The 15,997-nt window shown below is 36.3% G+C and overlaps 1 protein-coding gene across 1 annotated transcript in view; it reads right to left on the bottom strand.

Annotated features, from left to right (window-relative positions):
• The window catches only part of ANTXR2 (ANTXR cell adhesion molecule 2), a 114,163-nt gene extending 102,858 nt beyond the window's left edge, over window positions 1-11,305 (bottom strand). Inside the window, 4 exon segments of the mRNA XM_030313609.1 lie at window positions 3,645-3,714; window positions 5,975-6,073; window positions 8,026-8,086; window positions 11,237-11,305. Coding sequence (XP_030169469.1) covers window positions 3,645-3,714; window positions 5,975-6,073; window positions 8,026-8,086; window positions 11,237-11,290 — 284 coding nt within the window. The 5' untranslated portion in view covers window positions 11,291-11,305.
• Window positions 11,306-15,997: the final 4,692 nt, after the last annotated feature.

Here is a 15,997-nt window from a genome sequence, read left to right as displayed (position 1 = left end):
CTCTGGTTCATTCTGTTCTGTTTTTCTTTCTTCACAATGTGTTTATGTATATTTACCCAATTTGTTCTGCTCTTCTTGCCAAATTACAGGTTTGAGGATCTCAACTATTGCAGAACAGCTGTGCTATTGTTGACATCTCACTCAACAAGGGTCAGAGGAGAAGCCCATCCTTCAAGTACTGGGGACACCTGCACTTACACCACAAGTCGAATGCCCTGTGGTGGGGAGGGTTCAAAGAACTCCACAGAGTCTTTCCTATTCAGACTTAAAACACTGGTACAAGTGAGCCACTGGCAGAAGTAAACTGCCAACAATCTACAGATTTCTCTCGGTAAGACAATTTGTTTAATCACATGACATTTTAAAATTAAACTGTATCCAATGAAAGAAGTACAGAAGAACGACCTCATTACCACCACCTTTACATTCTTCCCATTTAAATACTAAGTATCCAGGGGCACGTGGGTGGCTCAGCCAGTTAAGTGTCCACCTCTTGGTTTCAGCTCAGGTCATGGTCTCGTGGTTTCGAGAGTTTGAGTCCCGTGTCAGACTCCACGCTGACAGTGCAGAGCCTGCTTGGGATTCCCTCCTCCCTCTCTCTCTGCCCCTTCCCCACTCACACTGTCTCTGTCTCTCTCCAAATTGATAAATAAACTTAAGTAAAATAAAATAAATAAATATTAAGAATCCATTCATCTCAATCTGGAAATCTATATCAAATAAAAAAATTTAATAAACAGAAATCTCTCTCAAAGAAAGTACTTCAAAGACCCATTTCAATAACACTAACTAATGATAGGCCTGGATAAGATTTGCCCAGGCAGTTTTAATGTCTGTTTACTCCACAACATCAATTTCCAAATGCAAAGCTATGGTCCTAGCTCTGCTGCTATATTCTTTGTCCCCATCTGCAAGCAAAGCATCTTCATATTAACCTTTTTACAAACTAACATTCACAAGTGTTTAGGTTTTTTTAAAAGAATAATCCTCAAACAAAAATGGAATTCAGGAAGTAACAGCAAGATGCGAAAGGAACTGATAGAGCAGGTTAATGAGATGAGGCACATGTCCACGGGTCCAGCTCTGAGAGTAGGCATCTGGCTTTGAGGCTGTCTATCCAGGGTTACTTCACCAGGGTGTTGTTAATTATTGAAGTGAGAGAACAGGGGGAACCATCACCACATCTGTCACCCTCACACAGGAAAACCCTTCATTCGTTCTTGGGCCAGATGTGTTTATTTGAAACATAGACTAACTAGCTACTTAATGGGTTTGAATTCTTAGCCAAAAGCTAATTAGGCAAACATATTAAGCATCAGTCACCTTACAAGGCTAAACTGTTTCAGTTGTGTTGATTTTTATCCAATCTCATAAGAGAGCTCATCACCTACAGAGGTATCTAAAGAAAAGTCAAGGCAAAGGAAAGGTCCGAATTACTTGTAACATACTTAGAAGAACAATAATGATATCCCCAAGTGCCCAATATACTAACAAATAAAACCTCATGTTTTGCCTCAGTGGTATCACGTGCTTGATACCAAAAAGAAAGCAGGAAAGCAAGAGAAAGCAAAAGTAATTATCTAAAACGTCCTTCCCCCCAAATCTCCAGTTCTCTTGTAGGTGAAATATTAATGTCAAAAGCCAAATAAATGATGACTTCTCATGTCTGATATTTATTATGTTCTATATGTTTTTTTTTTAAATCACACGTCCTGGGTATTTAGTCAATCTACAAATCACTGAAGAATATCAGCGGTCTCTATAGTCTCTTAAAAAAAAAGAGGCAAATTCTAGAGAATACAAACTCAGTGTCTGGGATAAAACAGCATACTGCATTTTATAACTACTTTGGAAAAGATGGTAAGATGTCTTCCTTAACCAATCATTGCTATTAAAAAGTCAAGATAGTTTTCTGTTCTCTTTTTCCTTTTTTTAAATGTTTATTTATTTTGAGAAAGAGAGCTGGGGAGACTCAGAGGGAGAGGAAGAGAGAGAATCCCGAGAAGGCTCAGCACTGTCAGCACAGAGTCCGATGCAGGGCTCAATCCCACAAGCGGTGAGATCAGGACCTGAGCTGAAATCAAGAGTTGGACGCTCAACCGACTGAGCCACCCACGCACCCCTCTATTCTCTTAAATGGCATGCCCCTCCCATAGGATTCTGGGCATTTTTCTCCTACCTGATATAAGTCTCTGACCACCCCCAGCAATCAAAGGTACTTTTTTGCTCTTAATATAACTCATAATTCAAAATATTTGAGGAAAATGCATCCATCCTCTCATCTAGCAAACATTTATGAATCTATTGTGTGCCAAGCATTGCGTTTGGTGTTACAGATACAGCAGGAATCAAAACAAAATCTATCCTAGCAGGAAAGAGACCCAAGAGAAAATAAATGCTTGGGAGAAAAAAATAACCATGAGAAGGGAATAGGGAGTGCCAAACGCAAGAGGAGAAAGACTGTATTGATTAAATAGGGTGACCAGGAAGGGTTTACCAAGAAGGTGACATGTGAACAAGGCCTAAAGAAGGTGAGAATGAGCCATGAGGAGAAGAGCATTTCAAGCAGCGGGAACAACAGGTATACAAGTGCCAACGTAGTTGAGGAACAGCAAAGAGGCCTGTGTGACCATCACAAAAGGGGCAAAAGGAAGATGAATACTCTGACATGGTGAGGGGCCAGATCCTACAGAACCTTGTAGAACATGGCAATGTTTAGATTTTCACTCTGAGTGGAACAGGAAATATTATCAAGGATTTAAGGGAAAGGTGATATAAATGAACAGTTTTAAAAGGATCGCTATGCCAAGAACAGAAGCAGAAAAACCAGGAGAAGCTAATGAACCTTGTATATTTTATTTGCCTCTGCTCTATATGCAAGATCAATTTAAAGTAATTCTGTATCTTATTATCCTAAACATATTCCTTCCACTACTTTTGGGCTAAGGAATATCTGAACTGTCTGCAATCATTTCCTTCATAATAGAGTGTAAAAAAAAAATCACAAATGGAAATACTAAATTATGAACAAAATTATCTGTTTAGGTGATTTAAATAAAAGCTCTTCTTCCAAACTAAATCCTTTATTTTAACCAGCTATCATTATGGTTTATATTGTCACACCAAAGAACATGAGAAAACAGACCTTATAGGATGTGGATATTAAATTAAAGCACAAATACTTCCTAGTCCAAGGCATGCCTTATTGAGCCATGCTCCTTTTGCTCTTTAATCTTGATATTTAAACACCATAGTAATTAGTCAAAATCTCACTTTGTAACTCATGTATGTGTAGATGTGTGTAGGGGCATGTGTAAATTTAATACTACACAGTTCAAAATAATGCTTTGGCTCTGATTATTTAAAGGCTCTAACAATATCTCTTACCCATCCAGATAAATACTTATGGAGCCTTTTAATCAATATTTAAGAAATACGATAAAGCTGACTGAAGCATTTTCAACCTACTAAGAGTATATATGGTTAAAGTACTAGCCAGAGTAGTTTGCCTAGAACTACTATTTCATGTTCACTCTGTACATAAAAAAAAAAAGATGCAATAAAATAATTAATGCATATTTGTCACCATTTCCTAATAATTTGTACCTAAAATGTTTTTAATATGTTTTAAATGAAGTACTTACTCTCCAACTTTATTCAGTGTAGGTGCGGGACAAAGCATAGAATTAAGCTCCACACTTACTGGGTAAACACCTAGAAAATAAAATGGCACTGAATTAATAAAGAGCTTTATTTTTTCTCAGTTTCATTAATAATATGAAAAACATGGGGTGCCTGGGTGGCTCAGGTGGTTAAGCATCTGGCTCTGGATTTCAGCTCAGGTCATGATCTCATGGTTTGTGAGATCGAGCCCCACATTGGTCTTTGCACTGACAATATGGGGGACTTTCTCTCCCCCACTCTCCCTCTCTCTCTCAAAATAAATAAATAAACTTGAAAAAAAAATTTTAAATTATATTAAAACATAATGGCAAGAAGGGTTTAACAGTGGAACATTAGATATATATTAGAATGAAAAACCAAATAGATTCTCATTGAAAAAGAGGAGACGGAAAAGAGAATGAAAAAAAATAGAGACTCTAGGCCTCACTGATATACAGTGTTGGTAAATTGTGATTTTTTTCTTAGACTAAATTCACATGTATTTGTAGATACTATAAAATTATCATCTTCTCCATCTCCATTTTTTAAGTATCTTAGGCTTTTAAGGATAAGTGATATATATTTAAAAGCAGAATTTAAAAACAATGGAGAGGGGCGCCTGGGTGGCTCAGTCGGTTGAGTGACCGACTTCGGCTCAGGTCATGATCTCGCAGTTTGTGAGTTCGAGCCCTGCGTCGGGCTCTGTGCTGACAGCTCAGAGCCTGGAGCCTACTTCAGATTCTATGTCTCCCCCTCTCTCTACCCCTCCCCTGCTCACGCTCTGTGTCTCTCTGTCTCTCAATAATAAATAAACATTAAAAAAAAATTAAAAACAATGGAGAAAAGATGAATATCCAAAGAAGAATGAAGGTATTTCAAGGCTTCAATAAAATAGTTGTATCTACAATAAATAAATACATTTCATAAAACAGAATGCTTAAATTGCCCTAATAATTTTAATAATATAGGATCAAAAAAATCTGGACTATAAATATTCAGAAAAGTTACATAAACAAATGGATAATCCTGGATATGAGGGATGAAAATACAACCTGACTCTATTCATTTGTTTGAGAATTTAGTTTAATAAACTTAATCTTATGTAGCTAAGGGATAAATATGTTTATATTATAATCAAACATGTACCCAAAGGGAGCTAGGTAAAGCTAACTCTTAGATTCAGATGGCTAGTGAATAAAAATAAAATTACTTTGTCCTCTACAATTGTAGCATCTACTATGAAGCATTTGTTACAAATATTATTGTCTTGCTTTACCAAAATGATGATCCTAACAGGAAAGAGAGGAATTAATTCTGACATTTACCATGCTGAGATCCTCACCACGTTAATTCAACAAACACACACTGAACAGTTGCTGTGTACATAGCCAAAGCTGTGCTATTGGAGTGCTTAGTACCATCAGAAAAACAGCAAAATTGTAGATGAACCTCTCAAAACATAATTCCACCAGAGTTCACAGAGTTATGGTATCTGCCTTACAGATTAAAATTTTAGAAGCCATTATAATCATCGATAAGGAAAAAATGTCTCAATAGAGACCCAAAACGCTCAGAATATTTAAGATCTATTTAAGGAGTTTTTCTCAGAATGAAGATTAAAAACACTATCCTCATCTGCTTTTTTGAAAGCCATGTTAGGGAAAATAAAACCCCATTCCATAAATATGATAATTTTCAATAAACAGTGCTGGGTGGGCACCGAAGATAAAAATACGTGAAACATTCAAAAACATAAAATATATGAAATATCAACAAGGCAAAAAGCCTCTCTCAAGAAGCTGACTGGCAAATTATTGGGACATTAGATGAAGAAAATGAGTGAGCATAAAATAAGGCAATAAGTAGTAGAGTGGTCCAAGATAGTTAGATTTTCAGGCAAGAGTGACAATAAATAAATCTGGAGAAAGAGGCAATTAAACCAAGCAGTTGATGCAGTCCACACAGAATCAAGTTAGGAAAACTGGGTTCAACTCTCAGCTCTGCCCATTATTGGCTGTGTCACCACAGGCAAGTTATTTGACTCTTTCAGCCACTGGACCACTACCCGTAAAATGAGGCTACTCAGGATAGGGTTCAGCATCTCTTAAGTTATGAACAAAGGTTGTAATCATGAAACAACAACAACAACAAAAAATTGTTATTACTACTGGTAATCTCACCAGACTTCATTTCTTTCTTCCTTGATTGAAAAATATAGCATAGTTGATTTCAGCTGGGAAAAAGAGGAAAACACTTGATACTTATATGCTGTACAGATATTCAAGCAACATAGAGATTATGAGGAACCTACTTTTTGTGTATGTTTCATTTACAGTGTAAGTACAGAGAACACTCCCATTCCGACTGCCCAAGATGAATCCTCTTCCATTCAAAACAATTTGAAATTCCTCTAGAAGCAAAAAGAAAAACAAACATTTTAACCCCTGCTTTACAAAAAATAAAAAGACATAACTTGAAAGGTCAAGGTACACAGAATTAATTTCTTCATAGTATTCAGCCAACTAGTAACAATGAAGACATCGTTGTCTCCAATTCTACTTGCTTTCTCGGACCCTCTAGGGAAATTCAGGGAAGATATCATTGATTGTCACATAGAAAGGTGACATTATTTAATTTTTTAAACAAAGTGGTTTCCAATAGTAACCAAGAAATTAGAACTAAAGCCTAACACTTATCCCCACGTACCACAGGAACTTCCCCTTACCCTGTCTTCTCTGTCCCCAGTAGAAAGAAAGAAAGAAAGAAAGAAAGAAAGAAAGAAAGAAAGAAAGAAAGAAAGAAAGAAAAGAAGGAAGGAAGGAAGGAAGGAAGGAAAGAAAGGAAGGAAGAAATTCTATCCTTAGGCAAATATCAGTAGGAAAGAACCCTCTTTGTTTTTCTGTACTCCCAAGTATTAAGATGTGGGAATGTAAAGAAAATTACTTATTCATGTTCTTTGTTTCTTAGAACAGTTTTGTATTTTCTTTAATCTCTGACACCCCATACAGAGTTCTTTAACAGTTTCTTGACATTACTAATCTGGTTTCATTTTCTTTTGCATACAAATTTAGAACCCAGCAGAGGACATGAACTTTGGATTACTAATCATCTATGACCAGTCAATAAAGGAAGTTTATTCAACGTATTGCTCAGGACTCTATACAGGGGAAGTAGTCACTAAATGTTAGACAGTAAGATAAAATGCTAGAAAAAACGTTAACTGATCAAATACCTTGATAGGCCATTAAACATTTGCTATTTAGCTAGAAGAAGGCATATTAACTATTTTAACAGTGATTAACTCTCCATCTTCTCAAGCAATCGCCTAGCAAAATCTAACATATATACAATAATGTATTATCAAGAAAATATTGCTATGCCACTCCGCATGGAGTATATTATAAAGGGAATTTTACTTATAAAGGGCAGGTAAAACTTACAATGTGACTGTGCAAAAGATCATGGGCTTCAGAGTCAGATAGACAAGAGTCAAATAGGACAATTACTAAAGCAAATACTGACCCACTCTGCCTGGGTTTCCTCATCTGTTGAACCAGTGATTATAAAAATGTCAAATAGTGCTGGTATGAAGATTAAGTAAAGTTATAAAGGCAAAGGGATGCTCTGCGACATTCAAATGCACTATTCCTTTTAAACATCTCAACCATTAATTAGGGAGTCTAAAAGATATAGAACTTAAGACTATATCCAGAGATTGGGAGGCTCTGTGGTAAATTACACAGCACATTTCCTCTTCCATCAGACCCAATATATTTTTCCTTTTCTAGTAAAGTCAGGTTAAAATGAACTCCAGGTCAGACTTGAAGAAGAAGAAACAGAACAAGCCAGAGAGAATCACATTCTCTTTGGGTAAGGACAGCCTGGAAATGCTAAAACCTGAGTCTGTTCTTAGCTAATGAAGCCACCTGCTTCCTTCCTGCCATCCACCCATACATCGCTCCCTTCTGTGCCCTGAGCTGGAGGGCACTGCACTTCGGGCTGGTCATCAAATCATGGAGCTCAAAGTCTACAGATACATGACTGTATAATCAGATAAAAGAAAAAAACTCATATTTTATTTTACTTGTCATAGGAAAGGTCTCAAACATGAACTAAATATACAGAAAATTCTAAAAGCCTGTCACACAATATGTTCATTATTTAAAATAACACTCCAATCTTAAAAAATTTGAATTTAAAATAGAAATATTTCAAGGAATTATTTAAAAATTCTTACAGAAAAGGATGCCAAAAAAGTTAATTTTGTTATTCTCATTCCAACACGAGTTTCAAATCATATATTTTAACTAGGGGGAAAAAATACAATTTCTTATATGGTATTTTTAAATTCTAACCACTTACCCCCTACACAGACACTTGAAGGCCGCAATTCCAGGATTTCAGTGCATGACTGAGCTAGTATCTAAAAAGGAAAAAAGAAGACCGAGATAGAGAACTAAATTATAACATGTAAAGTGCATTATAAGATTGCTAATAACCTCAAGGTCCTCCCCTTAACTTTAATAGATGGCAGAGAAAAACCTATTAACTGTTGTATATACAGCTACCAAGCTCTTAGGAAATTTCTGTGCTGTCTTCCAGTATATATTCTACAATTGTATACTGTAGGAACCCTTACTCGATTAGAGTAAATATAAATAGGCACCAATAAAGCGGATGTTGCCTCAAAGTCTGGTAGCCTTGAATACAAACAGATAACTAAAATTTCTTGATGGCCATGAAATCAATGCTAACTTTCCCTATTAGGCAAAAACAAGATAGCAAATCAGACCCCCTCTTTAATTCTGAAAATTTAATGTCATTTTATTAAGAGGTTCAATATAATATCCATAAAGAAGCACTTCTGTATTTCTGGCATTTCTATCCGATTTCTCAGCCTCCTTTCCCACGGATGCTAACCCACCTTGTATGCAGCAAACCTTATGGTTGGAGGACACAGGCTCCTTAGATGAGCCCAACATTTTCCTCAAAAACACAGACTCTGTACTCCAGCATGCCCAGAGCACAGGAACAGAATGGCCCTTCTTAGCTCGTTCTGAGAAACAGAAACCACCATACAAGGCACAAGGCTACAAGTGAAAAACAACAATGATGAAATAAGCTGGTCTGAATGGACCCAACAATCCTGTCTTTATTTTTAGAACTGCTCTGCACTTCATTATCAAATTCAGACAAATTCCAGATGATCTTTGAACGACATTCCTTTCTTGACAGAGTTGAAGACAGATGACGTACAATGGTCTCTAGCATCTCCTGCTCGTAACTAGAACAGGAAAGAAGGAAATAGAAACGCTTTCTATGCTTTCTTTAATAACAGTGGAAGTATAAATTGTCAGACTCTAAAAGTCAGCTGGTAATTTTTGCTGCTGAATATGCATCACTGAAAAGGGGAATCATTTGTACTTTTTAAGATCACTTCTCAGTGAATCCACTTTTCACAAAGCAACTGAAGCTTTAGTGATTAGGAAACAAATACAGTAAAATTTTATATCTGAGACATTCTGGATGAGGCCTATTTAAACTCAGAAATGACCAAAAAGATTGATTCCATGGTCACCCACAGACCTTTCAATGCCCAAAGACCTCCTCTTGGTCTGTTATTTTATCTCCTATAATCAACACTCATTCCTCTGAAGACTGTGTACCTTTGTTCAATTAAGAATTGGGGAAAGAATTGAGGACCACTGTCAAAGGTTAACATGCCCTCTTGGAGGGCAAGTATCTCAAATCAGTGACCTCCTTAAATATTTTAACACGATACAGGTAACAAGACTCTGAAAGGAACAAAACAGAAAAGTTTTGCTAAAGGAATATGGAGCTAAAAAGGTTCTGACAAAAATGGAGCATTATAGCATTCACTTTGGCCGATCTGAGGTAAAAGAACGGTGAGCCACACAGACGGAGGGGTCAAAGGAAAACCGTAAAGCCTCCAAATCTACTCTACCTGCCAGCAAGTCTGAGGGAATCTATTTTAAAATAGATCCCTTAAGGAGATCAGTTCTCAATTTCTTTATTAGTTATTTCAGGCACACCTCTGGCAGCATTACTGAAAATGTTTCAAACATCAAGAAAAATTATGAGACGCTTAAAGACAGAATCCACTGGAAACTGTAACCATTTTTTTAAAAATTGCTTAGAATAAGATAAATCAAGAAATTACAATGAGGGGGCGCCAGCGTGGCTCAGTCAGTTAAGCATCGGACTTCGGCTCAGGTCATGATCTCACAGTTCGTGGGTTCGAGCCCTGCTTCTGTCTCTGTGCTGACAGCTCAGAGCCTGGAGCCTGCTTTGGATTCTGTGTCTCCCTCTCTGTGCTCCTCCCCCACTTGTGCTCTGTCTCTCTGCCTCTCTCAAAAATAAGTCAACATTAAAAAAAAGAAATTACAATTAGATTTTCCAAAGGTCATGTCAAAGAATATGCAACCCAGAATGACCTGTGTGAATTTCTAAAATTGTCTTAGTTTTGTCTCTTCTACCAATATTGACCATAATTAAATCAGATCTCAAAATATTTAAGACAAATGTGTGTATCCTGACTTTCTCTTTTAATTTGATGTAATCCATCATATAGTTCAAAAAGACAGTTCCAATAGCAAAATCAAATGATTAATTCTTGTGGCGTTCTCCATAAAACTGGAGAATAAATACCTTTAAGTACTATTGATGGTATACATCTCTGAAGCCAGACCCTATTTATCCCTTGTAAGGTATTTTGATTTTAAAGAAAAAGGTTCAAAATTATTTAGAAATTTATTTTCTATTCAAGTCTGAGATTAAAGAAATCACACTACATTAAGCAGAAGCTAAGAACAGCTAAAGATTGATTATATAGTGCAATATATTGTATAATATACATTTATACATTTACATTCATTTATACATTCATTTATACATTTATATTCTTATATAATATACAAGAATACATTTACATTAGTTTAATATTAATACTTATTTTAATAAAATGAATTTTATAGAAATGACATTACTGAATGGAAAAGTGACTCCAGTAACACATTCATTGAAAGGCAAGTAGTTTGGGGACACCTGGGTAGCTCAGTTGGTGGAGCATCTGACTCTTGGTTTCAGCTCAGGTCATAATCTCACAGTTTCGTGGGTTCGAGCCCCACATCAGCCTCTGCACTGTCATCTTGGGATTCTCTCTCTCTCCCTCTCTCTCTCTGCCCCTACGCCACTCATGCTGTCTCTGTCTCTCTCAAAAATAAATAAACTTAAAAAGAAGGAAAAAAAAAAGAAAAAAGAAGGGCAAGCATTTTAGACAATGAGTCATAAAATTGGACTCATCATCTAAAGTAATTCAGTTGAATTCCCCACAGGACATTACCTACCCCCCTCTAAAGTTTGTACTGATTTTTTTAAATATATTTCTTTGGACCTTATGTTATATTAGTTGAGTATACGAATCACCTCCTCTATTAAAGACAAACTCTTTTGGGGTATAAAAATAGGATATTATACTATACAACCCTTTAGAACTAGCAAATTGTTTTGTACATGTAGTACAACCGATAAATGCTTAGGGAATACAGGTTACATGAATTAATGAGAATATAAAAAATGTCTTTCTAGTAAGCAAAGCAACAACCATATTATGACTATGATAAAGCAGAATAAAGTTATGTGAAAAAGCCAGTAAGTTGTGAATGTTGGAAATCCAGAAACTCACAATTTGAGAGGAAGTTCACCCAAACCACCCAAAACATTTCCAAATGAAAAACAATCAAAGAGAGGGACGGAGAATGCACTGGGGAGAAATTGAGACAGGAGAGTGTATGCACTTTTAAAAAATAAAACTTGTCCTAAATTGGATTTTTCCATCTAGTGTTTACCATGTTCCTGTATTAAGAAAATAACACCTGGGTAGCTCAGTCAGTTAAGCGTCTGACACTTGGTTTCAGCTCAGGTCATGATCTCACAGTTTCTGAGTTCAAGCCCTGTGGTACGGTTTGCACGGACAGCACAGAACCTGATTAGGATTCTGTCTCTCTCTCTGTCTCTCTCTCTCTCTCCCTCCCTCTCTCTCTCTCTCTCTCCCCATCCCCTGTACACATGCTCTCTCTCTCTCAAAATAAATAAATAACCATTTTTTTAAAAAAGGAAAACAACTGGAAATTCAAATAATTCAATGTTTGTATGTATAAACAGTTCCATAAACACAAAACAGTTTATAATTTATTTTCACCAAGTAATTGCACAAGTTCAAATGTTCAAGATATCAAAATAGGTCCATTATATTAAAATTGTCATCACTAAACGACAACTGACAGAGACGGCAAATATTTTAAACACTCTAGCTAATTTTTACTAAATTAAATACTGTTATTGATTGATTGAACACTGGATCAGGTGTCCCATCTATGATAATTGATGCATTATCTTTCATATCTGCACTTCCATCATTTGTACAACAGAGCATCTTGTAAGGATGTTTCTTCAAATATGTGTTGCCATCTGTCTTCATTATATCTCAATAGACACAGAAAATAGTTTCCACTAAAGGTTGGCCTTGGTTGACATCAGAGAGAGCTAACAGCACCATAGACCAAATTTAAAGACATGCCAAATGCTATTAATAAAACCAGGGCACTGCACACACTAGATGCAAAACTGCATCATTTGAGATTCTGAACTATATATATATATATATATATATATATATATATATATATATGTGTGTGTGTATGTGTGTGTGTGTGTATGTATACATATATATACATATATAATATAAATTATATTATATATTATATACATATATAATATAAATTATATATACGTATATATACATATATATAAATGTATATGTACATTTGCCAATATAAATTGGCAAAGAACTTGATGGTCATTATATTATATATTATATACATATATATAATATAAATTATATATATGTATATATACATATATATAAAAATGTATATATACATTGCCAATATAAATTGGCAAAGAACTTGATGGTCACCATGAAGAAAAGTATACTACTGAAGCATCTGTTCACTCACAAGCATCTGTTCACTCAAAAAGTAATATTAGTGTTAAGGGATATTTACAAATGAAAATAATAGGTACATTATTACCTACTCCCTACTCTTAAGTCCTCAAATATTAATATGTGTAACAAGACTGAAATTTACTAAAAGTCAAACTTCCTAAATTTAGTACAAATATCAGCAGTCAAAAATTCAAAAGATTATGAAGGAAACTGAAGAAGATACATTCCGTGCAAATGGATTAGAAGAATAAATATTGTTAAAATATCAATACCACCCAAAGCTATCTACACATTCAATGCAATCCCAATCAAAATTGCACCAGCATTCTTCTCGAAACTAGAACAAGCAATCCTAAAATTTGTACGGAACCACAAAAGACTCTGAATGGCCAAAGTAATATTGAAGAAGAAGACCAAAGCAGGAGGCATCACAATCCCAGACTTTAGCCTCTACTACAAAGCTGTAATCATCAAGACAGCATGGTATTGGCACAAAAACAGACACATAGACCAATGGAATAGAATAGAAACCCCAGAACTAGACCCACAAACATATGGCCAACTCATCTTTGACAAAGCAGGGAAGAACATCCAATGGAAAAAAGACAGTCTCTTGAACAAATGGTGCTGGGAGAACTGGACAGCAACATGCAGAAGGTTGAAACTAGACCACTTTCTCACACCATTCACAAAAATAAACTCAAAATGGATAAAGGACCTGAATGTGAGACAGGAAACCATCAAAACCCTAGAGGAGAAGGCAGGAAAAAACCTCTCTGACCTCAGCCGCAGCAATTTCTTACTTAACACATCTCCAAAGGCAAGGGAATTAAAAGCAAAAATGAACTATTGGGACCTCATGAAGATAAAAAGCTTCTGCACTGCAAAGGGAACAATCAACAAAACTAAAAGGCAACCAACGGAATGGGAAAAGATATTTGCAAATGACATATCAGACAAAGGGCTAGCATCCAAAATCTATAAAGAACTCACCAAACTCCATACCTTAAAAACAAATAATCCAGTGAAGAAATGGGCAGAAAACATGAATAGACACTTCTCTAAAGAAGACATCCGGATGGCCAACAGGCACATGAAAAGATGCTCAACGTCACTCCTCATCAGGGACATACAAATCAAAACCACACTGAGATACCACCTCACACCGGTCAGAGTGGCTAAAATGAACAAATCAGGAGACTATAGATGCTGGCGAGGATGTGGAGAAACGGGAACCCTCTTGCATTGCTGGTGGGAATGCAAACTGGTGCAGCCACTCTGGAAAACAGTGTGGAGGTTCCTCAAAAAATGAAAAATAGATCTACCCTATGACCCAGCAATAACACTGCTAGGAATTTACCCAAGGGATACAGGAGTGCTGATGCATAGGGGCACTTGTACCCCAATGTTTATAGCAGCACTCTCAACAATAGCCAAATTATGGAAAAAGCCTAAATATCCACCAACTAATGAATGGATAAAGAAACTGTGGTTTATATCAACAATGAAATACTACTTGGCAATGAGAAAGAATGAAATATCACCTTTTGTAGCAACGTGGATGGAACTGGAGAGTGTTATGCTAAGTGAAATAAGTCATACAGGGGCGCCTGGGTAGCGCAGTCGGTTAAGCGTCCGACTTCAGCCAGGTCACGATCTCGCGGTCCGCGAGTTCGAGCCCCGCGTCGGGCTCTGGGCTGATGGCTCAGAGCCTGGAGCCTATTTCCGATTCTGTGTCTCCCTCTCTCTGCCCCTCCCCCGTTCATGCTCTGTCTCTCTCTGTCCCAAAAATAAATAAACGTTGAAAAAAAAATTTAAAAAAAAGAAATAAGTCATACAGAGAAAGACAGATACCATGTGTTTTCACTCTATGTGGATCCTGAGAAACTTACCAGAAGACCATGGGGAGGGGAAGGAAAAAACAAACAAAAAAAAAAGAGGTTAGAGAGGGAGGGAGCCAAAACATAAGAGACTCTTAGAAACAGAAAACTGAGGGTTGATGGGGGGAGGGAGGGAGGGGAATGTGGGTGATGGGCACTGAGGAGGGCACCTGTTGGAAGGAGCACTGGGTGTTGTATGGAAACCAATTTGAAAATAAATTTCATATTTTAAAAAAAATTCAAAAGAATCCCGAACAATGGTAATAATAATTATCATTTATTGGGGACTAATTATGTCCCAGGAAGTGTGCTAAGCACTTTATCTAAATCTCTTCAGTTAATCCTCTCAAGTCTTATGAATACATAGTATTTTCTTGTTTATTTATTTATTTTGAGAGAGAGAGGGAGAGCATGTGTGCAAGAAAGAGAGAGGGGAAGGGGCAGAGAGAGAGGAAGAAAGGGAATCCTAAGCAGGCTCCCTGTGCTTGTCAGCACAGAGCCCAACGCAGGGCTCAATCTTTCAAACCATTAGATCATGACCTGAGCCGTTATCAAGAGCCACCCATGGTGCACCCCAAATACATACTATTTTTATCCCCACTTGATTGATGAGAAAACTGAGGCTTAGAGAGATATTTTCTTTACTGTTAATTTTTTTTTTCTAAGAAAGAGTAGTTTTTAAATAGCATAGCAAGATCTCCTCAGGTTTGATTGACTCTAAAGCCTATTGTAATCAGTGCACTCTGCTATCCTCCAGGATTGTGAGAGACAGTCTAATCATTACAAAATCTAATATCTACAAAACTTGTGCAATTTATGTCTGTTTTGCCCAGATTCTTTTTACACTATCAAAATGATCTAAATCTATCTCATTTCAAATAAAAATCACAATTCTATTCAGCAATATCACTCACTCTGTCTTTATCTCTTTCCTTCCTGTGTTTTTGTGCACTTCTATGCATTTTATAAGCTGCATCTCTGAAAAATAAAATTTGAATCCTACTATATGGAGTTGTTGTTTGCTTTTTCAGTTAATATAATTACAAAGTTCTCCCCATGTCAAGTAAATAATGGCACATCCAGATAGTTTACAAATATTAAATGATGTCTTAGAACAGTGTTTCTCAAATCTTAATGAGTGTACAAATCACCTAGGATATTGTTAAAATACAGGATCTGGTTCAGTAGGTCTTGAGAAGAGTCCCAAGATTCTGCATTTCTAACAACCTCCCAAATAATGCCACAGACTGCTGGTCTGTGGGCCACACTGAGTAGCAAGGGTTTAGAAAATATATATATTCCAGTAATAATGAACACACATAAGTTTCAATGTCTGGCTCATATGCAGTGAAATATCACATCAATGGAGTGATAATCCTTACACACAAGGCAGGAATAATACAAACATTTATCAAGTGTATACTAT

The sequence above is a fragment of the Lynx canadensis genome, chromosome B1 (genome assembly GCF_007474595.2).
Source record: "Lynx canadensis isolate LIC74 chromosome B1, mLynCan4.pri.v2, whole genome shotgun sequence".
NCBI lineage: Eukaryota > Metazoa > Chordata > Mammalia > Carnivora > Felidae > Lynx > Lynx canadensis.
This window is presented reverse-complemented; position numbering and strand designations above follow the sequence as displayed.